The following is a 27,885-nucleotide window of genomic DNA, read 5'->3' on the forward strand; positions in this document are numbered from 1 at the left end:
TTCTCATCTTGCTTCCTTTCAAGAGTTAATTATAAAAAAAGAAAATAAAGGCACTTTTTCTTGAAGTTCCCTTCTGTTGCTCCCATGCCATTCCCTTTAATGGGCTGGCACAGGTGATGTGCAGCTGCATATTGTACTCATTCAGGGAACTAATTCTGCTGAGAAGCAAATCAAGACAATATTTATGTTTTAGCTGAATGTCTGGACCTGGTTCGCTTTCAGCCTTAAAAACATGAGTCAGCACAATGAAAGAGAGAGCACTGGGAAAAACAAAACAAAACAAAAACAAGCACCTCTGCCCCCCACATTATTCCTGCTGCAGCACTTGCTTAATTTATGTCAAAACTACAGCCTAATACTCAAGATGGGAACCACTGTTTTTATACCAAGAGGGAAGAGAAATCGATTCACGAATAAAAGGAGATCCTTCCCCCCATATAAGACCTGGTCAAATAAAAGGAGATCCTTCCCCCCATATAAGACCTGGTCATCCTCCTCTGCGGTTTTCCAAAGTGCTGTAAAACACAAAGGGAGAGAAAAGAACGCCTGGATTCTTTTCAGAACTAATAGATTGTCCTCCACATAAACAGCATTGGACATCACAAGAAGATGGGACTCCCACCACGATGAACCGCTGTTTGACAGTTTACAACCTGGCTTGTTCTTCTGCTTTAGAATTGAGTATTCCAGACCTCAGATGAACAGGTTATTTTGTTGAACATTTTCCACAGAGATACACTGAACCTAGGTTCAAATGTATGATTAGACTGCTGTGTTTCAGATAGGTTAAGTATTGGGGGCTGCCTTCAGTTAATCGTTTCTATGTATCAACCTGATTTGGCTCGTGCTGGGGCAGTCCAAATGAATCTTTTATCTTGCTGTGTTCCTCATGCCAGGGAAGTTCTTAGGTATATATTAGGTTCATGACAAAATATCAGAAAAGCACGTGTCTGAAGCATTAACCGTTATTCTTCTACAACCATCCTTCCAAACAATTGCTTGGGGCATCTTCAGAACAGGTTATTTCCTGGAAATACCAACATGCTGGACTGAGTCAGACATATCACTTGTGGTTGTATGAGAACTGCCTGCTGATATCTTGAGCTATCAAAGTATTCTCAAAGTCATCAAGGTACAACCAAAAAGCACCAAGTCCAAAAGGCATGGAGTTCTTTTGATGTATGGCATAACACATGCTTTTGAGCAACACTTGCACTGTGTGTTCTTGGGAATATGGAAAGAATAATTTACGCACAGACAACTGTGAACTGTAGCTGTATGTAAAGTGGGGTTTCGTGAAGGGGGCAGAAGCCCTGAGAGGGAAGGTGATTTAAATTAAAAATTCCCCTCTCAGTGATGGCATCAGTTTTTAGCGTTCTGTTAGGGAGATGTGTGGTGGCATGCTCCTGTTCATGTTTGAAGTTTAAGCCATTCGATCAGCAGGGAAAGGGCTTTAAATTAGACCTCAATTATTGTACTCTGAAATCCATCAAGGCAGAAAAATTCCAGTTGCATAAGGGAGGCTAGATCTTTCTGGTCAAGTAATTTCCAAAATGGAAACTCAAAGGAATTGATAAGAAGGTGAAAAAGATTAGAAATTGAAAGAAATCTTCTGGTTCTGTTTCCAAAGACCTGCTAAGATATATACTTTCCAAATGGAGTATTTTGTTTTCAGAAGAGGTGTGGAAGACAAGCACTGCTGCAGCTGACAGTGAACACACAGTTCTGAATTTGTGTGTAGATGAGCACTATGTACTATGAGAAAAAAGTAGTCTATTGTCTAAAGTTACTGTCAGCACTCTCAGAACTGCTGTTACCAGGATAACAAAGAGACCTTTCTCTTTTCATACATTTGGTTTTCAATTGCTCAGACCAATTATAAAATCTTGTGCTTTTACAAAGTAGGCACCAGAGGGAGACCTGCACTTTATTTCAACTCTGAAATAATGCTGTGGGGAGTCATTCAAAAGTGGACAATCAAAGACTCTCAGCTAGTCTACCCCAGGTGGTTCCAGGTGAAACTGTAGCTAATGGGAACACTCAGGGAGGCACTGGTGTTAGGTAGTATTCTCTGTTTTTCAGTGGCTCACCAGATTTAAGAGTGCTCCACAAAGAAAAGCAGGTTCCCAAGTTTCAGGATGCAGACAGTCAACGAGTTTGGCCACACCTGGGAAAGACCTGATCGCTCTTTGCCACCCATGTCCCCAGCTTATCATCACATCCTGCTGAAGGTTACCACTTCTCAAATCCTCTTCTGGCTGAGCTGCATATATAAGAACTCCCTAAACATGTCAGTCAAAATAAGCTAGATCAGCTTAAGTAATTTAAATAACAAATCTTTCCTAACGTGGCTCAATTTGACTGAATTGGATTAGGGAGAGCTCCCATGAGCAGCTCAGCTAGCAGACCTGAGAGGGCAGTAACCCCAGGTAGACAGCAGTAATGCATTCCGTGGGGTGGACTTGCTCTTCCATCGGCATTGCTACTGCTGAAGGAGGCTTGTAAATGTATATTGCAGGTAGGTTACTTCTCCTTTCTAAGCCTGATAAGAGATAGGAATAGATGCTATATGGACAGAAAATGTATTGGTCTCTTAAAAACCTGTACTCCTAAATTCAAGTGCAGAAAGGCAGTGGCAATGGCTTCTAGGAAGCACGTAAGATCTCAGTGGCTCTTACTATCCAGAAAATTGATCCCATGAACATGGAGTCAAGCACACTAACTGGAATCCATGTAGACAGTTAAAGAAAAATAAAACCTTTATTATGTCTGACAGTTTTTTCCATACCAACAGACCTATAACTGGTATCTATGCAACTTGATACAAGGATTATATTGATGATAATCAGAAGAGTTACTGATGGCAACAGAGATGCTCATTTGAATTATTCCCCCTACCTCATCATTTTCCTCATTTTCAAAAGGGCAAAACCCAAACACTGAAAAAATCATCAACTCCTCATTTACATTCCAAGTTATGAAAATTATAGGACAATAACGAATAAGCAGAAAATTCTAGAAGGAATCCAAAATTTGACCCTGCTCTCTTTTGTAATAAAATAGCAGGCAGTCTTATTCAATAAATTTCTAGAAAGTTTGGTTTTTAACTGCCAGATGGAGTATCTGGGCTTCACATTTTCATTTTTAATTGACATAACTCAAGTTTCTAATGAACAAATTCGTTCTAGATGCTTCAAATTATAAACGCAGCAATGTTGGTACTTCAACTTCAAACAGTTATTATATCATCAAAATAATTTTGCAACATATTTCATTATAGGGCAGATAGTAATGAAACAATGCTCTATTTAAAGTTGCCTAATAATGGTAGTATTTTTGAGAAATTATAGCACCTCCAAAGTTGTCAGCAGCATCGGAAATTCACCAGACTGAACTCTCCCAGGATGCTCTTCTATAGCCACTCAAAAGAATCTTAATGGAGTTGCCAAAATCTCACCCTGTCTGTCCTCACCCACCCTTCGCTTCAGCATTGCTGCTTGCGCAACATGGAAGTGGACCCACTCATGGAGCAGATCCAGCCTCAAACTAATCCTATTAAGAAAAAAGAAAAAGTGGTGGGGGGAAGAATTTTCAGATGGATAAACTCCCTAAACTGACTCTCACTGAAATCCTATGAGTATGAGCATTAGTACAGAGAAAACACAGCTGAGGGGGGAGGGTGAAGGCAGGCTCTCAACATGCATCACATCTGAAATGCCTGGAAATCTGTAGTGGTTGAGAATTGGGACAGATAGGAGAACCTAAACATGCCAAGTAACGTGGATGCTGGTCACGGCTTACACTTCCCTCCCGGGATCAGCAACTGGGGAAGCACTCCTCTCCCCTCAATTCAACGAAAAGGGTCGACTAGCCGAGCAGCTTTTAGTTCTCCTTTAATTATGACTGCAAACAGTCTTCTTCCCTGACCACAGGATCCAAGATCTAGTCTATGCACAAATTAGATACCAAGAAAGAGAATTAAGAACTCACAGGCAACCATATATCTGGCATATCCTGATTTTAGAGTGTCTGAACTTGTGAGCATAAATAACAGTCTTTTTACAATGTTGTATAAAATATATAAGGGAAAAAAAATGATGGTCAGATTTAGCCTTTGCCCTAGAGAGTTCACAATCCTGACACTTGTGAGGTGCTACAGTTTTAGCAGATTTATCAAGTATAGGTGAACTAAGGGCTAACCTAAACGTAGTTTGCTTATGGGCACATAAACAGGGAAAAGAATAACCTCATAGTCTGATGGGAACTGAAGGTATCTAACTTTTTTTTTTTCTGGTAACATATAAACGTTGTAAGCTAACTGTATCACAGAGCATATTGGGTATAGTTTCAATTTACATCATATCACTTTTTTATCAGTCAAATATTCTTTCTAAAAGTGTCAAACAAACTATTTTAAATGTTATTATGAACTACCAAAATATGCCTTAACATAAGGAATATTTAAAATATTTGCTATGCTTGGCTACAATTTCTAACTCATTTCCATGAATATTATTCGTGGTAGTACATTTGTGTTCTAAGTCTGCCACCAAATGATTGAGCAAGTATCACCAAATTTGGTACACTGCGGCTGCCTTCCATTATTCCACAAATCCATTAGCATAAGCCCAGTGAAGTGGTAGGGATAGGAACAGATGAAGCCTGACCAATTTTCACCATTTAGATAGCTAAGGTGATTATACTCACTAAATGCAATAGTGGAAAAGAAACCAGAGATTTGCCCGATGTGCAGTTCATAGTTGTTTCCCCTATTTGGCTCATGCTTTCCTAAAAAGGGTGAACAGCTAAAGCCACAGTACAAGGAAGGGCATGGTAATTAAGGAGGTAAGATGCTTGCTTTCTTCCCGAAGGATGCATTACATACTTATGCACAGACACAGAGCAAGTATAAACTTTATAGCATATTTGAAATAAGTCATACAGAATTTAGATAAACAACAATACACAATCTCAAGAGGCATATCACCAAATAACATCCAGGGGTTGCAACAGAGCTATCTAGATATACAAAGCTATACATTATATACACACACACACATACGCACAAAGATATACAATTAAAAGACGCACAATTTTAAGGTTAGATAGACTTTCCCTGATAAATAATTTTCCATCACACCACTTCTGAAAATTCATATAACAAATCTAAAATAAACGTAGGTCTTGAAAACAGCATTTCATCCCTTCAAATAATTTTTAGTAAGGTCCTAACTACATCAGTAACAAATCTTGTGAATTGAAGACTCTTAATTTGCAATACAATTTAGGACACAACATTAATCTTAGAAAACACTAAAGGAATTCAAAGAGTTTTACCACAGTAAGCAAAATCACCATCCAAAGCAGAAAAAAAAAATTACCTTTCCAAGTTACAGTGTAATATATTTAACATTAAAGCTAGAATTCAGGAAATCAGAATAAAGAGTTTCTGATAAAGATTTTAGATGCTTGAGTCAAATACATGAAGCAATCCAGACAAGATGAAAAGTGACACACCAAACTCAAATTTTACTTTAAAATTGCCATTAAACTGGAATAAAAATATTTGAACCACAGAAGCCTTCAAAGAAAAACTTCTGGAAAACTATATGCCATTCAAAGAAAATAGAATTTTATATAGAGTTATAATTTTTTTCCTTCATCATAACAGCTTTCGCTCCACATATAAAACCAGACTTTGTCCTCAGTTACTCCAATGCAATAATGCTTCTGGAGTGTAACAAAATAGAACATGGCAGACAGTCAACAACAAAAGACAAAAATGTACATATGAACTGCTAAAAAAAGTCATATAGAAATTACACAAAAATTGCAGCCAAAAAGAATTCTGACAAATTCACCTCTGCCTTCATCAGAGGAAGATCTACTTAGTCTTTTTTACACTGTTTATGAAGTAAGTTGAAAACTAAGTTCAGTAGCTGTGACATGGTTAAAAATAGCTGTACAGCTTAAGAACTGCAACTCATACCGCTCCACAGGAAGAATTATTCTCCTGGTCAAAATATTTGCCTTTTCAACGAGCTGAACTTTCAGGTCATCTGTTAACAATGTAGATTCTTTCCTGTCTAGAAGAACTTTATTGTCCTCTCCTTTAACAAATAGCATGGTATTGTTCCCAGCTGGTTGCTAATTCATGCAATTATCATGTAAAAATCTTTCAAAATGGTATGTAGAAAATATACTTGTTGCTTGAATTACTGCATATTTTTATTTAATATATAAATCTCATGTATATATAAAATAGAATTCATACTCATTTTCATTATACGTTCTCTCCATGTCCCAACCCTCCCTTTCCCTTCTCTCTTCTTTCACCCTACCCTTCAAACATACAGACACGCTCTTCTGCTGAGTACAGGGTGCCTTTGACGCTGAAAACACCTTTGCTGGATTTTGTAACGATCTGTGTATTATCCAAACTCATAGATTTTACTGAGTGGTGATCATTTAGCACGCCCTCCTGCAAAACAGGGAATTTCACCCTGTAATTCCCGCATCAGGCTATAATATTCTGCTTGAGCTAGAGTCATCTTTTTTGGAAAGATTCACAGCTTTTAAAGTGCGGGCATATTCAACATGTCCTTAAACTGTTCTGGAGATAACTGCCCTCGATTTTAAGTTTATTATATGTATAGAAGAATATATCTGGGTTCAGCTTTCAGCTACTGTAGTTTGTCATAACATTGTCTGCCGTACTAGAGGGATTGCTCTTAAAATCTTTGCCCCAGATAAGTACTTACAGGCCATTAGTCACCTCCTAAACTTCCCTTTGTTAAGCTAAATAGATTGAGCTTCTCCAGGCTGTTATTGTAAATTAGAGTTTGTTCAGTTACATGTTTTAAGGTTTTGAATTGTCCTTAAACTTACAAAGATTCAGAAAAGAATTTCATCAAAGGTTTGGGGTTTTTTTTGTTTTTCTTTTGGTTTTTTGGGGGCGTTGCATCTTAACATCGTATAATGTAAACAGGATTCATTTTCTAACAATTATCTCACTTGCACAGTACACCAAAGTAAACCCCTGAATTCCACTCAAGATCCCCTATATCCATAGCAAGGGACTGCAAAGGGCATCTTAATTTCAGTGTAATAGCTCTGAATTAGTACTTTCCAAAGTATTCTCTATCCTACATGTATGATCTTACTGTCTAGATAATATTTTTAGCCATATTAACATATGTTGAAATGATCCCCATTAACTAAGCACAGACCATCCTTCACATTTATCAGCTCATCAGCTTTTGCATCATCTATGTAATTTACCAGAGATTATATTCTGTTTTCCTCAAGATCATTATTCAAATCCTCAAAGCAATGGGCTGTGAAAAGATCTCTATAAAATCCAACATGAACGTCCTTCATTTATTACTGCTTTATGATCTGTCAATTAACCAGTTTGAAATGCATTTAATACGGGCCCTGTTGACTTAGCAAAGAGCTAGGTTTAAAAATCAGAATACCATGCAGAACTATATCAGGTGCCTCACAAAAGCTTATTTTATCTGATCATCTTTGTAAACCAAAATTTCAGACTCCAAAAAAGAGAAATACATAACTAGTTCTATTCAGCAGGAGCAACTGGGGAAGCACCAACTCTGCTGTCCTGAAATTTTCTGCTCATCAATTCTCATCTCAGTTTTTCAACAGTTCCTTCTGTTATCATTACCAACCTATCCAGTCTAGTACTTATGTTGTAACCTAGCCACCTCATTTACACTTCTGTAACAATGACAACTTAAAAAAAAAAAAGCCTAAACCCAAAAAACAATACCTCAGAAGTCTTCAGTTGGTTAATATTTTAAACTTTTTGGTGAAAATCCTGAGTCCTGTAGACTACAGAAGAAAGTTATATTTGGTTGTTCCTACTGGAGTAAAGAAATATTTTTATGAATCACTTAACTGTGAACACAGCATCTAGGTCCTGGCCACAGAACAACAGCATTTGGACTCTCAGCATATTTTTTATACACTCAAAGAATATTTTTGGAAATGTTTCTGTCTTTTCTCTACTATTACTGTCCTTATCTAATAGACCCATATCAGTACTGCCATTTTTTGACTCTCAGTAAATAAGAATATCTTCATATTGTTCTTAACTCTATTAATATAAATTTTATGGTTCCTGTCTATATCTTTCAGGAACAGTCTGTTCTTCATGACAGCTAAGTGATGATCACTACTGTCCACTGCATTTTCTCTGTTATTTCTCTGAATTTGCATTCATTTAGTTCTTCATCTCTGCCCTACCTATGCTACGACGGTTTCATACCTATCCACAATGACTTCTTCCACTGTAAGAATTGTAGATTCCCTAGGTAACTTTTATTTTTAAGTAACGTAACTGCCAGATACAATTGTTGCTTATACTTGCAGTAAAATTTGCATTAAATTATATTTAGGAAATCATGCTTTTGGAAAAAGTGAGTATATATTTACTGGTCATGAGTGCACTGGATATAACAAATATAAATAAGTAATGTAACTATCAGTGCTGATTGTTTTGGTGAAAGTTAAATGATCTAATGTGTCATTTCATTTTTGTCAGAAGAGTAAAATTGAATAGAATTTCTTATTCTCAGAAAAATATAATGAGTGACCTGACACGTTAGACATTCCAGAAAAGTTTTATTACTCATCATCTAATATAATCATGTTGAAATCACGAAGCATATTTTCTTTGTAACTAGACATTTAAAGAAAGATTCCTCCCTCAAGTGGTCCAAATCAAAATCATAAAATAGGCTACTCAAACAGAATATTGATTCAATAAAGAATATTTTTTATTTCTGCATTATCATTTGCATTATAGCAAATGATACCACCCCTATGCTTTTCCTGCTCACAGTATCTCCCTATACTATGGCATAGACGCATTGACTTTACCATAGCAATAGTATATATCTTCTCTAAATATTACAGTAATATTAAAATATGAAAGAGAATTATTTTTCATTAACAAAGTATATACTTTTTTTTTCTTCTGTTCCTTGGTCCTTTTCAGTTAGGATATCTTCAAAGCAAATAGTATTTTGGAAAGACCAAAAAGGGATCAGAGACCATTTCCAAATCTCTCCCAAAACAGCAGACCCAGAAAAATGTTGGAGATAATAGAAATCAGCAAAACATGCCTTTATCTCTGCAAAAAGAAAGTTCAGAACTTACGGCACTTTCTGAGGACACTTTTTTTTTTTCCTCCAACTCTATCCTTCAGTGTCAACCTTGTTTTGTTGCTCTTATCTTGTGAATAATTAGAAATAGAATGTAACATTTTAATCCTTGCTTTCTGGGTCTAAAACATCTAGGCCAGATCAGCCATTGCAATAACGTCAGAATTGAAACACAGAGGGAAAAAAAAGTGAGGGGCCATAAGAATGGTTTGATTTTGGAACATGATTCTACAGTTAATAAAGAGCGGCACTGAATAAAAATTGTCACAGTGGAAGTTCGTCTGACTTAGGAATTTTCATATATAAATAGTCTAAAGTGTTTTTTTTCCTTCCTAAATACTTTGTTGGGAAGTAAATCAATTTAAATATATTGTATTGAGTTCCCACATGATAATCAACAGAAAATGTTATTTTAAAACTGACTTTAATCTTGTTCTGTACTTTTAAATTATTTATTTGATGATTTGCAATCTTTTTTTACCAAATAAAGGATTGATCCCAATGGTTGGCAATGCCATTAAATTGTGCTAGTTTATAACCGGTGTAGCTTTTTTATTATTGCTTCACACATGTGTTAACAAATGAGTCATCCAAATATACATACATTCATGCAATCTTAATTTTTTTGTGCTATACCTATGAAATAACAAAAATTTTAATGAATTTTAAGATTTTTCAAACTTCATAAAAATGCAGACTAGATTTGTAATAACTATACAAAAGCTTTCTAATAAAAAACTTAAAACTGTTGAATAAATAATCTTTGTAAAATCACATTTAACATTTAGAAATAATACATTTCTTAAATAAGTATTAGCTGTACTTAATATTTTAAAATATTTTTCCCTGATATAAACCAAAACAAGGGGCGTATAGACTCAGAACTGACTCAGAACAATGGATTTGGGGCACTTAAACTACTTGAATGCTTTAGAAATTCTCATTCAATTACTCTCTCCGGGTTCCCAGATTCCCAAATACCTTGATAATATAACACTATCCTTGTAGTCTACAGTATTAGTAGATTTTTGTCTATCCTGTTTTCATTTACACATTGGAAGGAGTTAACAAGCAAGAAACTGTACTTTCCTTATCAGTTTTCCCATCTTCAAATAATCATGTTCTAAGTGGAAATAGTTTGTTTCTGTCAGTGAAACTGAAACCAAAAGTAATTAGGGCATAAGCTTTTCTACCCAAAAGATATTGAAGGTATTTATACTTTGAACATTAATACCATTGGAGGGACTAAAACAATCTTGATCAATGGCAGCATTTTAAATAAAATATATCTTAACCTAATCTCAACTACTAGGACACACTCTGTCCCATCCCATTCCTTGCCCACTGTTCATTCAGTGCATAACTTCAATATTTAAATATGATCTATATTTTTAAACTATGCTTGTACTCTACCCCTGTCTTCTGACTGGGTTTGCACAACAGCATCAAAGGATAATTTAATTAACCAGTGTGGACAAGTAAAAGATAACCTTACACGCCTGCAGAATTTTCAGCACTCGTGATGTATGATAAAAGTAACAAATATTTTCATTAAGCTTTATAACTGCTATGCTTCATGCAAAATTCAGGGAAATGTTAATAACTGGTCAGGGAAATGTTAATAACTGGTTCAAGATCGAGAAGTGATTGGAATCCCACATTGTTGCAGACTTAAGTTTCCCATTTTCACATTAAAATGGAGGCGTAACTGTCCAATACTGTATAGCACAGAACATTTTTGCTCTCTACCTTGAACGTGATCACCTCTTTGGTCTATGCAGCCTCTTTCTCAAGGCGAACTGCTATTCACACTTTCATTGCACCCTGCACAGAGCTACATAACCTCAAGGGCGCAGGCCTAAAGCAGTCCAGGGACACTAACTCCGTTCTTGCCTTTGACTTGTGTCGTCTTAGCTAAAAGCTGCGCTGCCATACAGGAAGCCAGTTCAGTGAGCCGATACAGGTGAAAATTAAAAGGCATGGTCTGAAGGACTTTTTAACTGATCCAAGTCATCGCTACAAACATCCCCCTATGCCTACCCACAGTCTCTTCTATTCCCCTTCAATCAAGCCATACATTTCTGCTCCTTTTCTTATACTGGCACCTGCTTGATTTCAACCTGAGTCAGTCAGAAAACTAGAAGAAAACTCATTCTACAAAAGCCAGACAGGCTTCCTTAAACGGTGTTCATCTGATGCCACTGACATAAATTAGTGTGAGTGAAAAGGAAGGTGAGAAGAACGTGCAGCTTGCTGGAGAAGGCACTAGTGAAAGGCAGGGCCTGCAGCACTTAAATTGGTTTAAGCTGTAGAGAACCGAACCCTTGGACTCCAAGCTGAAACTGGGCAAGGAATAAACAGTATCCTTCCTTAGTATCCAGTATTTTTTAAAAGTGCATTTTTTAAACAGCATGCCAATCAAAGAAACATTAACAGAAAGAGAGGAGAACGCACACAAACACTACAGATTATGCAAACTTCTTCCCGCATTCTAAGGGCTCTTAATTGAGGTTGTACTTCTGTGCATATTATTTGGTGGCTATACAGCTCAAACAACCTTTGACGTTACCTGCTTTGCCGTACTGACAGAAACACGTATACAGCCATGCACTGAACCAGACTAAGGAACGGATTCAGCTAAATAAACATTTTTGGGGCTAGGGTTTTTTGTTTGCTTGTTTTTAATTAACCTAGATCAATTTTTCACTCCTCTTAATATGTGCCCAAATTCTATTGTAGCTCAATGGAAGGAATAGCTGAGCGGTCTGAGTAAGGAGCTGTTGACAATCAATTATAAAGCACTGCCATCCAAAAACCTCTACAGATTTAAGGTAAAATGAAATAAAGAATAGTAATCATGGTTCAAAAGCATAACTTGATCAGATCCTTTATTCAGATAACAAACCTTAACTTACACCACAGTAGCTTAATGCTGTGCCTAAACCCTTTCCACCGCAACAGCACAATCACTTAACAACATTCACCTACTAACACAGTTCACTGTCCCGAGGGTACATCTGTAATGAATGAAAAGGTAGGTATCGTCCTGCATTAGGTTCACAAGACAGAAGAAGAAGAAGAAGAAGAAGAAGAAGAAGAAAACCCAGCATTAAGGAGGTCATATTTAAGCATATTTAACTGAGCTGACTAAATTAATCAGACTAGCCTTTCTGTACACCTTTCTGGAGAAAGAGGATACGGTTCCTATTGTGATGACCTTCTAGAGGAATTTCACTTAGATGGGTCTGAATGGCCTTCTGGATGACTTGCATCATTGATTATGGAGGATATCAAAGATGACAATGCCTGCTACCTAAATACCTCTCTCCAGTTAGCCCCACGGAAGCACAAAATGGAGACAGCTTTTTCTGTGGCTTGTATTTATAGCATAGTTTCCTTCTCTAAGACCCAATCGACTTGCTTTATTCTAAGACATTCTGACAATATCTACTTTGAAAAAAAGAAAAAAAAAGAAATGTCTTAATTCTGCTTATGCTTTCGCTCACAGATTTAAAGTTTGCCAGGAAGATGAGCAAATGATTAGCAAACCATCTCCGAAATACTTGGTCTGATGATGCGCTCAGTGCTAGAGAAACTGTGACGGGGCAAAGACGGATTTCCATTTTTCAAGACAGCATTTAGATGTCTTAACGATGAGACCCTCCGTTTTCTCCTTACGACCATTGTCTACCCATCTGCCAAGTTCTGCAAAAGATAAGGCAGCTCTAGCAAGATCTACTTTTTTTCCACTAAAATTTTAATTTCTTGCTCAGTAAAAAAACTGTAAAAATCATCATTACTTCACAGCCAACAGACAACTGATTCAACACGGAAAATGCCCTTTTCCAAATAAATCAGATGAAAAAGATTTTTCTTGTGGCTTAACTGAGAGAGATAGGTATTGGGAAGACGCTGAGGAGGTGAAACTGAAACATTTGACAAAACCAAAGGGACAGATTAATGAAAAGGAAGCAAGCATTCATTTAGTGAGCAGCAGAACTTAAAATTATCACATGGTTCCACAGTCCAATTACTACTTACTTCTTCCCTTTCTCATAATTTACTACGTCTCAGTGAACTTCAAGACTTTACTCAGCACAAAAATGATAGAAAATCCTTTTCCCAAAATTAATCAGTACTATTCAAATCTTAATTCAAGCTTCTTAAATATAAACAAGTCCTCAACAAGAAGTGTACATAACAAAGCAAAAAAAAGAGCCAATAAAGCATTATTTTACTACCTGAAAGAATAAAAACACACAGACAGGTTAGAATAATGAATGTTATTAATTCCCATTATTTATGAAAACATCCATCATGAACAGGTGAAGAAGTTAAAGCACATCTTATTCACTTTAAACCGACAGTGACATAATAACACCAAATTATTTTGTATGTGGGCAAGGACTTAATATTTGTTACACTTAATACCTTTGATTAGAGACATATATGTTCCAGTGCAGGGGATCACATTATTCAGAACAATGAACGAAGTTGTAATTACTTAAGTAGGGACTTTAATATTGCTGTTCAAATAACACGCAGCAATAAAGATAGGAACTCCCTATTTTACAGACCATTACCAGTAAAGAATGATTAACTAAGATTTTCATTTGCACTGAAAAAAAAATCAATCTCACTCTATTTTAACTGTGACTTAATTGACAGCTGTCAATCATTCATTGCTTTTCAGGTATATTCACAGGTATGAAGAACTGGAGCATAAAAATCTATTGTATATGGGTAATCAGAGGAAAATAATATAGGAATAGGTATAAATGAATAACAGTTGCCTCAGTGATTGGTGGATCAACCTCTAACATTCATGGGGACAGAAAGCATATGATGTCCTACTACTTATTCTACCTCCCCACTAAATGCATGTTTTGTCACTAATGGCAGCAAAGATAACTCTCAAAACACCATCTTATTCAACATGCTTGCTTTGCATTTCATCTGTTTCAAAGTAAATTTGAAATTAAAACTGAAAAATGAAGTAGATCATTTTAAAGAACTGGTTTTAAAGACAAGACATTTTAATGATGCACCTCAATAAGCATTTCAAAAAAAAATCTGATAAAAGACAAACTGCTATTAAATCTTTACTGATAAGAAAGTAGAGAAGCATGGCGCTGTTTGCATACAGTTATGACATGAATGCTGCTGATGAAAAAATGAGCAAGATCACATCTTCGTGTAGTGTTGAAGATTTAAGACATAGTAAATTCTTCATATCCATTCAATTTCTGTATTTATGGACACAAACTGCCAAATCAACAAATGCCTCATGCACTGGCATGATGCACTTTCATGTTTTAACAGTCTTGCAACATTATGTCTCAAAGAAGCATGCTTAAACAAACTTCTATCTTCTCATTCAGAAACCAGTATTTTATTCTTGGGCTGCAGAAGTAAGTAAGTACAAATCTCAAGAGATTTCATGAGTACAATACGGTAGAGAGGAAAAAACAGATCAATTAAGGGACTATCTTGATATAAGAGAGATGTCTCTAACATGGATGAAATAAAATCTGAAACATTTATAGACCTTTTTAAAGCAGAAGCTGCTTATCTGAAATCTGCATCCAGGAAAAAAAATTCTTTGTTGTTACTGATCATTTGCTGATGATCAACAATGACCTAGGTAAAAATATACCTTTTCTAATGTTAACTGTCTGGAAGTCATGCCTCCCAAAAATCATATGATATTAAAGTAGAACTAGACTTCTATATTACATTGTCTTATGTGTGTTTTTTCCAAATTAAAATAAAACATGGATCAAGTGTCCTTTACTCTCCCACTCAAAATATACTTTTTAGTATAACCAAATCAAAACAAGAAGTACATAACACTAAGTATATGTATCAGATGAAGAAAGGAACAAATTTAAAAATAATTTTTAAGTTTGGCTTTAATTTTCTGTATATAAGTACATACACTATACACAACCTGGTGTGCCCTAAGAATTTTGATTTTAACTCTGAATCTTATGACTTGACTGTATCATAAGTGAAAACTGATCGACTCATCTAAAACTGCACTCATTTAAAACTTCCGCTGCACTTGGGAATGTTTGGACGTGTACTTATTTCTTCGGTTCCATTAGACAGCAGTTGTTTGGTTCTATGGCCTCTATCTAAGCCTCAATCTTCCAGACGAAAAGGTTCTACAGTACCACTTTCATACAGCATTAGACATCATAGAGCCAGAAAACGCTCACTCAATTGACTGTAAAGTTGCTTTAAATACGTTTATTTAGAATACCTAAATGTATTATCTCATTCCACAGAGAAGTACACTCAGAACAAAACCTCAAGATTCTAAGTATGATGAAAATATCATTGCTTCTACTTTCTTTTTGCTTCTTTGTTTTTAGAAAGCATAGTTAATCAAAGATCACATTTGGTCCTTATCTATGACCTAAAGAAGCAAGTGAAAGTATGCCAGCCCTGGAAACATGATGGGCCATCCAAGAGTTACAGTATAGTTATTGTACAGCAAAAAAGCCTGATCTTCTTCTTTAAGGAAAAGGGTTTTTTTCTAAGTTTAGAAAGATTACCCTCCAGTATGATCTACTGTGGTTTATAGTTACACCTAAAAAAAACAGTCTTAATTTCAAATAACTAGACTCATTCCTCAAATTCATTATTACCACTTGTTTTATTATACGGTCATATTCTTCTCTCTTTAGGTTTCGTCAACTAGGAGCCTACTCATACAAAACAGTTAGCTAAACCTTATTTTAGGATACAGCTCAAAAGTATATCTATTCTCCATCAAAGACTTTGCAGGTATCTAGAGCGTACAATGCCGATGATTTTAGATTTTATTCCGTGTTGCTGTTCCTATTTTGTTTGATCACATATGCTAACTACCTCTTCCCAAAAATTAAGGTTCAAGTTAATAGCCTATCATGCTCAGCAACAGTGATCTGTTCAGTGGTTATGACTCAGAAGAGACTTGTACAAACACCTTCAACTCCACCATCTGAACAAGACTGTGGTGTGTTAAGTGCAGAAACTATATCTAAAGAGAAAATGATAGAAGTTTAGCTTGACGTACAATTCCACTAATAAGAGTAAATGATCTGTGATTCATACTGTACTCCTGCTTACATCACACACTGCCATGATCAATAGCTTGTAAGGCACCATTCTTTCTACAGGTCTACTCGTCCTTGCTGGATCCTGAATCAACGACCCTCCAAGCAGGTGTGGGCAGGGAATGAACTTGGGCTCCGAACAACCTGTTGAGTTCTGATTTTGTTCCTTGAGTTTCATAACCAGCGCTGAAATCCTGGTCCCCAAAAAATCAACCACAAAAGCTCCCAATGACTTTTGATGTCCCATATTTCCCTTTTTTTCCTTCTACAATAAGACTTTACTAACCACTGGTAAGAACAAAGATGCTGAACTGGACAGATCTGTTGTCTCAGAACGTATGGTCTTACGTTCTTATTATTTCTTAGAGGCAGCACTCCAGGTCTATTAGCTTTGACCTTGTAAGCGACCTAGCCACTACAATATGACTGAAAAATCACACTCTGTTACCATGAACTATATTTTATGCATCTCTAATTGGGGGAAAATCAGGTGCTAAAATCAAAGCATAACAAATAAATCTGATTACCAGCAAGCCAAACTATAATCCAGCTAACTTTCCTCAAGTTATTTTGAATCATTTTGTACTCTTGATGTATCTACATTGTTACTTGTAACAAAGATGTTATCAATACACAGATGACATTTTATTAAAGAACTTCAAAAACTTTGGAATATCCATTACATACAATATTCAACACATTAAGGTGTCAGGGAAGCATTTTGGGGGCAAGCTGTATTCATTTCTACAGTTACAAAAATGTACCTCAGTGATCTCCCCAAGTATCATTGCACACTTCCCAAAGCTTGTTTTAAACTGTGATGTCTTCAAACTAAAGCCAATTTTTTATTATTTCCAAGAACAAGCAAATTTCCATAAACTAGCATTTTACAGAGAGTAAAGTGAGGATGCTTATAGAAGCATTTAAATGCATTTGCAAAATGAAAGTCAAGAAGTCATTTTAAAAAGCAAAGTGCATGTCTTTCTTTCCCTTACCATCCAGTATGGGCTGAAAGAATGGTTTTTGATTTTTCAGATGCTACTACAGCAGTCAAAGTCTGAACTTTAAGACTTAATTTACTTAAAAGCTGTGAAACTTTTAGAAACTGTGGGGGCAGAAGAGTCAGAGAGGCACAACCATAAATGTGGTTAGGCCACTTAACCTACCTTTCCCCACAAAAAATTGAAACAAACAAACCATCACACAAAACATGGCCAGGAAGAAAGATTTGATCAGACTTATACTAATTTATTTTATGCAGCACACTTTTAAAAGCTGCAACCTCACTGAAGAATCACAACAAAACTGGTAGTTACACTAATTACTTTGTTTCATTATTCAACAAAACAAATATACAGTTAAAAATATTGAATATATATTTAACTTGCTTTATTTCACATTCTATGCTAGCAAAGTAGCTTCAAAATCATTAAAACCCAGAAAATCTATGGTTAAAAGATTTTTTTGATCAATATCCATCTATGTATTCATACATATTTATAGACTTGCAAAAGATCTACAACATATCTCCATTAAGGGATACATGTAAATCTTCTGAGGATGTTTATTAAAACAGCAAATAGTCTTGCTTTTATAGTATATTGAACCAGTAACTTGCCAATTTTATTTTCCTCAAAGTAATATGAGAGGAATTCAAAGAACTTATTTCAAAGAGCACAAAATCCTTGTGTACAAATATTAATAGCCCATCAAAATTAGAAAAATAGAAGCTCTGCTTAGAGAGACATGTTACAGGTTTGGAGGACACATTTGACCACCAAAGATAAAGTGCGCTTTCTCTGATAATATATTGTCAGTCCAAAACATATTGTAAAACTTAAAGTTCTGCAATTTAAATATCAAAATTATGAATGTTTTATTTAAAGATAAGCCAAAATACCAACAGCACTCTGTTTAGCGACAGGTAAGGTTATCACAGGTTGTCCAATCATCCAAAACCTCAAAGGTATAACAGGAAGAGACTTATGCATTCCTTTTCACCTTGCAAATACAGTCTGTAGAGCTCACACTTCCAGCAGTTGCCCCAAAATAATACATAACCCAATAATATCAGATTTGGAATCTAATACAGAACCTTAACAGTGACATTATTGGCCTGCACATCAACTATTTCCAATAGATTTCCACATCCAGTCATCACATACTCAAAAAGTTACTCTGGCTGTCAAAGTTTTGTACCAAACACAGACTTTGCAAGCTTGGAGCACTTATCAGATAGAGAGGAAACCATAACTGTTAGCAATTTTCTTTTTCCCACAGGTTTGGCACAGGTTAGATTCACTGCAGTAGTCAGGAATAAATGAAGCTACATCTACGGAGGAGGCAAAGAGAGATCCTGCACACTACTCCAACTACACCAACCGTCTTGAAGAACAAGAGTCTGCGACATGTCTCATTAAGTTCTTCATGTCCAAAAACGTACCCTCATTCAAGAGATACTAAAAGTAGACATAATCAAAGCAACCTTCTGCAACAGTATAGACTTGTAATTTGGAAGTAATTAATCTGTAACTGTAAATGTGATTGGCATCACGTTAGCCAACATCTTTGATTGAACCAATAACCTCAAGAACTAAAGTCACACTCTTTATCACTTCTGTGAAAAAGAGAGGGAAGGTAAGAATTATCAGAGTTTCATATTCTGTGCGGATGGGCCATCTCCCTCCATCTCCCTCTCTCCTATCTTTTCTTGCCTGGCAGACATTGGTATTTCAAAGCAAGTTAACAAGAAAAAAAGAACTATTTTCATAATATTCATGTTTATAAAACAGATTGTGCATACAAACACTGCTAAAATAGCTCCTTATCTGTGAATCACTTGCAGTCCTATGCAAGGCCCAAGTACAATTTAATTCCTTTTGGCCCTCGGTATTTGAACTATAGGAGTTTTGGCATCTCACAAGGCCAGTGACACAGAGCCTCTCCTGGGTTGTCTAGAGCCCTAGGACAGAAGATTTGTGAAAACTCGCACTGATGAAAGGCAATGGGGCAAGAGAAGTGGAAACAGGTCATCAAGTTTCTTGCACTAAACATGGTGCTTCCATTCCTACACTGCTCTTGCATTGTCTCTCTGCTCTCTTATAAGAAAGTGAAAGTCACTGAAAAGGGATCAACAGCGAATCCTCAATTCTGCTTCAGGCTAGATCTACAGTTCCTAAGGGTGGTAAGCAACACAAACTGGTTAGATAAAAATTCCTAATCTAGTTTTGTTACTAGGAATAGTCAAGCAAGTCTCTCTTGGTCTTTCTCCTCTTTTGGAATAAGTAATAACATTTATACCATTCATTCGCTGTCAAATGAAAACCACAAAGTCAACCATTACAGCTCAATGACTATAAGACCCCCTTTACGAACAAATGTCACTGATGTTTAACCAAGATTTTAGGAATCAGCCCGTAAGAAACAAGTGCAGAATATAGGCCCCAAGACATTTTGTACGTCCTGCAAGATAGGTTGAATAAAAATGAAGCATTTCACGGGAAAGAAATTTTAACTGCCCAAATGGGCAATTCTAATTTTTGTTAAGAACATTTTTCATCAAACAGCTATAAAAAATTACAACAAACTCCAAGTTATGTATTGCAGATAATGGAATTAATCTTTAAGCAAAACCAAGGTTTAAGCATCCCAGTAAAAGCACTGAACACAGGGTGATGTGATTGCTGCAGTTCTGGTTGCTAGAGCTGTGCTACAAAATTTGGTTTTAAGTTGGTAACTCCCATGCAGTATCCAATTTTCAACTGAATGACCGCATTTCTCCTTAGGTTTTCAATATTCTACAATTTAAGAAATTAGTATAGAGCTGAGGAATAGCCCACAGTATCAGAAACACATTTTGAATTTGTGACCACAGCTGCATACACAAAGTTTAATTTTTCACAGAATACGCGTCTTCCAGTCTGATTTATTAGGTGATCAAACCCGACATACATCATAATGCAAGGCCATAGAACTTCAGCCAATTACTCCTGAAATTACTTTCAGCTTGTAATGTCACTATATCTGCATAACTTAACGTCGAAGGCTTTAGTTCTAAAAATAAAAACAAAAAAAACCCATCTTCTCAAGTGAAATATCACCTTGAGAACAGACATGGGGACACTTCCCCTTTTACAAAACATAGATTTGCACAATTAATAGAATTTGGACTACAGGACTTTATATTTGCTATCATCTAATATTTTAATGGAAAAAAACATAGACTTTAAGTCACCTTAAAATGCTAGGTTTATGAGAAATGTCAAGGTGAAATACAAAGTGAAAAAAGGACACCGATACATTTGTGCACTTGCAAAGTTCACACGAACTGCTTCATTTATTTCTTGGTAAGACCCAGTAAGAACGTTTTAATATGAGTAGCAATCATAACCCAAGTCTAACTATATAGTTACTCAAACGGATCCAGCCAGTGGGTCATGTATACCATCAACTGTAATGGAAATACTTAGATAAAAGATGGAAACACCTTGTAATTTGAGTAGATATAAACTACAACAGGCAGAAAATTTAAAACATTTCCACTTCACTTAGTATAAGAAAGTTACTAAATTTTAGAAAATGGATACTTTTCCAAGCTCAGTACAGCTTTGGTATTTGCCTACCAACTGCCATTTGGTGCTTCTGACCTGCCAGCTAACATACGGTTGAAATGGAAAGTAGTTCTATGAGATCGTTTTCACATTTCATCAAAAAAAAAATTGTCATACCAACAATTATTCAGGATGATTTTAATTCCAGCCACCACTGCAAGGGCCTGCCAGAGGAAGTCAGGTGAGGTGACTGCATAGACAGCAACCATTGTTTGTTTTCTAAATGAACCATCTACATGATTTAGGCACCATTCTTACAATTGCTCTAGTGAAGATGATGGGAGCAAGCAACAATCTTGCAAGGAGCAGGCATCAGTAGGTAAAGTAACGCAAACTTGTCACAGTGTAAAAGAAAGTAACCCTAGCATTTGCCCAAGTAGCTGTAAGTGTACACAGGACTTTCTCAAAGCTACAGTAATGCAGAAGGCTGCAGGCATGCATGAATGAAGCTTAAAAGATGCCAGAAGATGTCAACGCATATTGACACAAATTTGGGAAAAAAAGAAAGCAGCACCTTTTCTTATTTTTTCTTTACTTGTCTTGTTCACCAGTTTCTCCAAGTCTATCCCTGCTCACTATCATGTTGCCACTATAATAATCAAACTTTCAAATTGAAAGACTGTGCCATTTGCCTCATCCATAGAGGTTGGTAAGACTACTATTTGTTTCACTTTCCGTGCAGAAAAAATAGCCTCTCCTCTTCAATGCTTTTCAATTAATATTTCATATTTTCCTCTGACCTTCTTCACCTCTCCCTCCCAAGAAAGCTGATAATCATTATCACAACACTAGAAAAAGCTTATGAACAAATAACATACAAGATCTACAGCCAGCCCAACAAAGTCATCCTTTCAGCCTGTTAGAGTATTTCAAGGTTTCTATCTTTGAATTCCAAATCACTGGCCTACAGTCAGGCTCCCTCTCTCCACAGACGATACCCTAAATAAAAATAAAAATCATGCCACAAACAACAACTGAATCTGTAAAGGATTTTTTAAAGAAAGGAACTTACCTTCATTTTTGATTATAAGAGGATTTCTCATTTGTATTTTGGAAGAACTATGACATATATTAACAACAGTAGTTATTATCCATATTTACTCTAACAATCTGAAATAGACTACAAACTTTTTGGGATCAAGACATGATCAAGATTCAGAAGGAAAAACTGAGATATAACAAATGGCACTGGACTTCAATCTTTGGATTCAAAGAATATTATACTGCTTGAACTATAAGAACACATCCAAGAAGCAGAAGTTGAAACCCAGTCAATCACATGCCGTAGATTGTAGAAAGGTCTAAATTACCTAGTATTCAACATTTCAGGTCAACTTCCAGTTACATACTTCCTTAATCAGATGTTCACTATATTTAAATTATTTATGATTCCTGCCTTTTCAGGCATGGTTCTGAAAATGTCTTAAGAAGACAAAACTTGTAAAAAATGAACAGCAAATTAGAAAAAAGAATTTTGAAGAGATAGCTTGACCACTTCTGAGCCCAAAACACTAACAATTTCAGCATTTCAAACGTTGCTTTGCATTGAATTAAAAAAAAAAAAAAAAGTTGTTCATCACTTCTGGCATTTTGCAAAACAGGCTTTTGCCCAATGGATAGAACATCTAGCCTGCCTAGAAAGGAAAGTCATGCTTGATAGACTACAGAGCCTTTCACATTTCACACACAAACTTAGACTACCAAGAAGATGAATAATCAGTGGTCCCTCTTAACCTCAGCCCAATGTCCAGTAAATAAGTGTTTTTCTGGTCATTTTTTATGCCTGCCAGAACTGATATCCCGTGGTCAGTCTTCGATCAAATATGGAAACATACAAAGAGCAAGTATTGGCCACAGCACAGTCTAGAGGCTCAACTCTTCATTTAATAGAACTTCCTCTGAAGTCAAAGTAAGTTTTCAGCAATTATTTCACTTGCAGCGTGGTCCCTAAATTTCTTTCTTACTTCCAGGGATGATCCCTTCAAGACCAGCTTAAGCCCCATTATGAGTATGGGGAAACTTGCCAAAGCAATTAACCATGATTTATCTGTCTTGGGAAGACAGGCCTTCTGTCTTCTTGTCTATCAGTTCAGCACCTCCACTGGGCATTCAACTTGCTTAAAATGTAAGTGCACACGGGACACTTCTCACTGTCTTATGAAGGCCTTTTCACCCATGGCAGCACAGAAGTAATTCCATTAGCAGGAGACACATGTGCACCAGCGCTACAGTAAGACATCTTCTTCTGTAATAAAGTGTTCTAAAGGCTGTCTCACTTGACCTTAAAATTCCAGCCTCTGGATATAAATAATTTTTTCAGAACTGTGCCTAGATGCATATTAACTACAATATGTAAACATTTTTGGTTTTGGGTGACTACTTATTTACCCAAAAGACAAGAACGGCTCCAAAACAATAACTGCTTTTCACTCTCAGGGATGACTTCTCATAAAAATAAAAACAAGGAAGTTAAATCCAAAAGAACCATAATTCTTTTCAATTAAGGGTAAGGATGTGAAATTGCCACACATAAGACAGGAAATTCAAAGTTAGGCTCTCATCTCATTCCCTTCTTCACCCCAAAACCCTCCTCTCCTGTTAGTATACCCTTCAAGCACCTCTCGAGCAGCGAGTGAAGGATGGCGTGTCAGAGCCTTAACTTTGAATCTCTTGGCTTCTCCCACAACATTAACCTTATTGTTAAAGCACGTAGAGCCGAAGAGTTTAAATTTTAATATTTTGCATCACCGCAGCTTGCTGCATGGCCAAAGCACAGGATGGTAGCACAGGACTTTGCTACAGACACGAATCGAAGAGGAAAGCCCCTCTGCCCTCCCCCCTCCGGACACATGCAATAACTCGGCTTTGCACACATTTTTGCACACCACAGGGCTAGCACTTTTGTGTGCTCGCTCTCTGAGCAAGTCGCGGCTGTCAGCGCTGTCCCCCACCATCTAGCACCCCCCCTTCTCCTTCTGGAGTCAAAGTGTTGTGTGAATGTGTGCGTGTGGAGGGGAGGGGGGGGGGAAGCAAAGGCCACTGCTAACACTTTGCCGTCTCCTCCTTTCAGTCATATTTCCGTCCTCCTCCAGCAAAACTGGGGAGGGAAAGGGGGGGGGCGGGGGGCCAGGCACCGCGGTGGGGAAACGCACGCCCTGGGCCCAGCGAGGAGGGGGCAGCAGCAGCAAGTGTGGGTGACAAGATCGCAGTGTTTGCGAAGAGCAACAAAAAGGAGGGTGGGGTGGCCGGCGGGGCCGGGGGCAGGGCTGGTGCTCTGGGGCTGTTACCTCGTAGAGTTCCTCGGAAGCCATGCTGGGGAGTCTCACAAGGTGGAGTTGGGTGCTGGTTTGGAAATACTTTGTTTCAGTTGGGGTCTGCGTGGCCTCCTCCTCTTCTCCTTCTCCCTCTTCTTCTTCTTCTTCTTCTCCCTCTCCCTCCTCCTCCTCCTCCTCTCCTCCTCCTCCTCCTCCTCCTCTTCTTCTTCTTCCTCCTCCCTGCGCGTCTCTCTCCAGCGCAACTAACAGCTCCGCTCGCTAAATGCCAGTGAGGTGGTGGTGGTGCTGCTGCTGCTGCTGGTGGCGGCGGCGGTGCTGTGCGCAGAGCAGCTGCGCAACTCGCCCGCTCGCTCACGCTCGCTCCCTCTCCCTCTCCGTCGCGCTCCCTCTCGCACACTCCCGCACGCACGCACACTCGCACACACACGCACACACACACACGCACACACACCCGCTCTCCCACACTGGCGGCGGCGGCGCCCCGCACCCCCACCCCTCTGTCCCCGGCTCGCTCGCTCGCTCGCTCCCTCCCCAGGAACACTAATCGAGCGCAGAGAGAGCGCCACACGCAACCACCCCGCCTCGCCTCCAGCCGCCCCCGGCTCCGTCTTCTTCCCCCCCCCCCCCCGCTTTGATCTCCCATTGTCTGCTCAGCTGAGCGCGGCGGCGGCGGCGCGGGGGGCGCGGGGCGCGCGCCCGGCCGCGGCGCGCGGGGCGGCGGGGGGCACAGCCGGCCGGGGGAGGTGGGGGCACAGCCGGCGGGCGCCCCGGGCCCGCTTCCTGCCGCCGCCGCCCGACGGCCCGGCCGGACGGCCGCGGAGTTTTGGAGGGGCGGCCGGCCCGCGGGGCGCGGGCACGCACACGCGGCGCGGCGCGGCGATCGCTGCGAGAGGCAGCAGCGCGCTGGTGGCCCGCGGCCGTGCTCGCCTCTGCGCGCCCCTCGCCGCCGCCAGCCCGCTGCCTCCTCACACGTCCTGCTGTGCTTCTGCTCCGACCTTGCACCAGACCCACACCTCCCTTACTCATCCCTCCATCGCCCTGCCGGCCCTTGCCCTGGCTCCACCGCAGCCCTGTGCCGATTCCTCGCCCTACTTCATTGCCCTACTCTGTCCCCACCCCATGTGTAAGCAACGTTACGATGTGATCATGGCTGCATGCGTTCTTCAGCCCAAACTTGCTTGGTTGAATGTCTTTGCTGTAAAATACTGGAGCGATGGCCACTGGGCAAATTCATGACGATCCTCGTTGAGTACTGCCAACTGCAAATATGGGGCTTACGTTTCCTAACTGACCATGTTTACAGAATCGGGAAGGCCCCACCACAGCCTCCCAGGTAGGACGGGTCAGAATAAGGCCATGGTACTGTTGAATTTCTCATGACTCCAGCACTAGTTACAACATGCAATTTGCTCTTGTCATCTAATACGTCATCTGGGGGTGTTTTACAGGAAATTGTGCAAATAAGTTGCCTCGTAGTAAATTGTTAACTTGATGACTTAAATGCATCATTATGCAAGGTAGATGCTACACGTTGCTCCTTCAAAAGGAAATTCTACAAAATGGCTTCTCTCATCTCAAAAAAGCAAGGGTGGGATAAAACCAGTGTCAGGACAACAGTGCCTTACAGTGCTTTTTGTCGTACTGTGGCATTCATTCACGTGAGTGTTTCTTATTCAAAACTACAGCAGGGAGCCATATTGTGGTGTGGAACAGCACAAGTTAAGCCACAGTTCATGCCGTTTATGTACTCAACCCGCACATTGACGCAACTAATTTTTGATCAAGTTATCCCTCTTTTTTTTTTTTGCCAAGGCCTTTCAAAATCTTTCAAAGTCTTTCAAATTCAAACATTCCTTGAAAGCCAATAAAATCCCCAATGTTCCACTTTGAAAAACAACTTTTGGGCCATTGTCCAGCAGGTATCCATTCAGAAAATACTGACCATTTGTGGTCTTTGGACGACTTATATAGAAAGAACTGGAAACTCCTAAACTTGGTTTACCTCTCATTCTTTGCAACAAATAGATCTCGTCTGCAAGGTCAACGTTCTACTTCTAGATGACTGAAATTCTGGTCCTGGACTGCCACAGATGTCATTTGCACAGATAAAATATCTGGCAGCTTTCAAAGGAAATTAGTTTATGAAAAGGGTAGAACTGAACTTTCTTTAAATCAGTGCTTGAAGTCTTCAAGAGCTGGGCTTAATCTAAGTGGAAAGGGGAGTCTCTAGTGACAGGAACAAGATGAGTGGCGGAATGATAGGCCTATGGAAAAAATTGGGACGGTCAGATCTAGGAACTCTGTGGCTGCCTTCTGCCTGACCAGGAGGCCAGTATTTAATCAAAGGTCCTGGGATGTGGTCTGAACCTGCTTGAGCTCTACTAACCATACTATCATTGTTTAGCCATTCTTTGAAGGACAACCTTTTAAAGTAATTTGTACTCAAGCTTTAGCAAAGAGATGCCAGCAGTGGCTGCCGAAGATGTTAGGCATTTTGCTCTTCTGGATGACAAAAAGGAAATGCCATTCTTCAATACTCCTCTATTTTTAGGAATTCAGGAAAACAATGAAAGCTCAGAATCATTGCTAATTTTTAATGTTTTATATACCCTCCACATTTCATCTTCTGTGAAAGAATGAGTTCTTCATTTTCACGGATTTGTTGCTTGTGTTGCCATTAATTCTTTGCCTCCTATTCTAACCTTTTGTCTTTGTTGCTTTTATAAAACTGGTGGTGAATCAAGCATGCTATCTGAAAACACCAGACAATAAGTGCCACTGAGAGAAATGAAGTTTAGTGAATAGTGCACAGGTTTTGTGGTTGGATACGGTTGCACAAAGTTTCCTAACAGTTTGTGCTCACCTTGCTTTTGCTAGAAAAAATCAACTTGTCTAAAAGCTGTACGGTGAATTGTCTAGATCACAATTTCTGTCACGTTTCTTACAGTGTTTCGCACTTCCTCACTGAGGAAGGACATGAAGAATTTTTAGCGGCTTTTAGTTTTTTTAGCTTTTTAGTTTTTAAAACCAACCTTGGTGAACATTTTGTAATGGCTTTAGTGACATTGCTTATAAATGTTTTTGGTGGAGAGGTTGTATGGAATAGTAGTGGAGCAGTCAAGGAAAAGTGAAAAGCCAGGCCAGTTTGAATTCTGACAGTGACTGCAAATGTTTTTAAGGGTGTTTGAAACAGATTTGATTAATCCAATGTTGATAAGGATCAGTGTCAACCATGCAGGAATTTTTATACCATACAGTGCTTACAGTTTGAATTAGTGGCAGCAGTCCTTTATCAGGACCGCCTGTAGTGCACTGCAGTCCCGGTAAAGTCAGGGAGACAGTTTTTTTTCTATTTAGCGGAATGAAGAATATTCCATTTCAAGGATGAGGTAAAGGTCATGGCATTAAGTTCATTCAAAAGGTCAACTCTGTTTGATCTCACTGTATACCACTATAATGTCTATAGACATCTTCATAGCTGGGGGGACAGCTGGTGGCATAGCTCAATTTGAAATAGTTATTGTGGTAGGCCATAGCTGGCTAAGAGTTTACATTACTGAAAGTATCACAGAGATCTGTATTAGATGGGAATGGATCTGCATCTCCAGGATCTGCTCTAACAAAGGTATCACAGCCATATTTGATATGCAGAAATTTATCTACGAGAACATAGCTCTTGATACTAAGATGGTTAGCAGTAAGCAAGTATAGT

General features: G+C 38.3%; 1 protein-coding gene across 1 annotated transcript in view; it reads right to left on the bottom strand.

The window, feature by feature from the left end:
• Nucleotides 1-24,715, bottom strand: part of CDYL (chromodomain Y like) — a 110,173-nt gene extending 85,458 nt beyond the window's left edge. Inside the window, exon 1 of the mRNA XM_068931935.1 lies at nt 24,186-24,715. Within this exon, the coding sequence (XP_068788036.1) occupies nt 24,186-24,209 (24 nt within the window). The 5' untranslated portion in view covers nt 24,210-24,715. The remainder of the gene's footprint in view (nt 1-24,185) is intronic.
• Between the last annotated feature and the right edge of the window lie 3,170 nt (nt 24,716-27,885).

Source organism: Struthio camelus, chromosome 2 (genome assembly GCF_040807025.1).
Source record: "Struthio camelus isolate bStrCam1 chromosome 2, bStrCam1.hap1, whole genome shotgun sequence".
Classification (NCBI taxonomy): domain Eukaryota; kingdom Metazoa; phylum Chordata; class Aves; order Struthioniformes; family Struthionidae; genus Struthio; species Struthio camelus.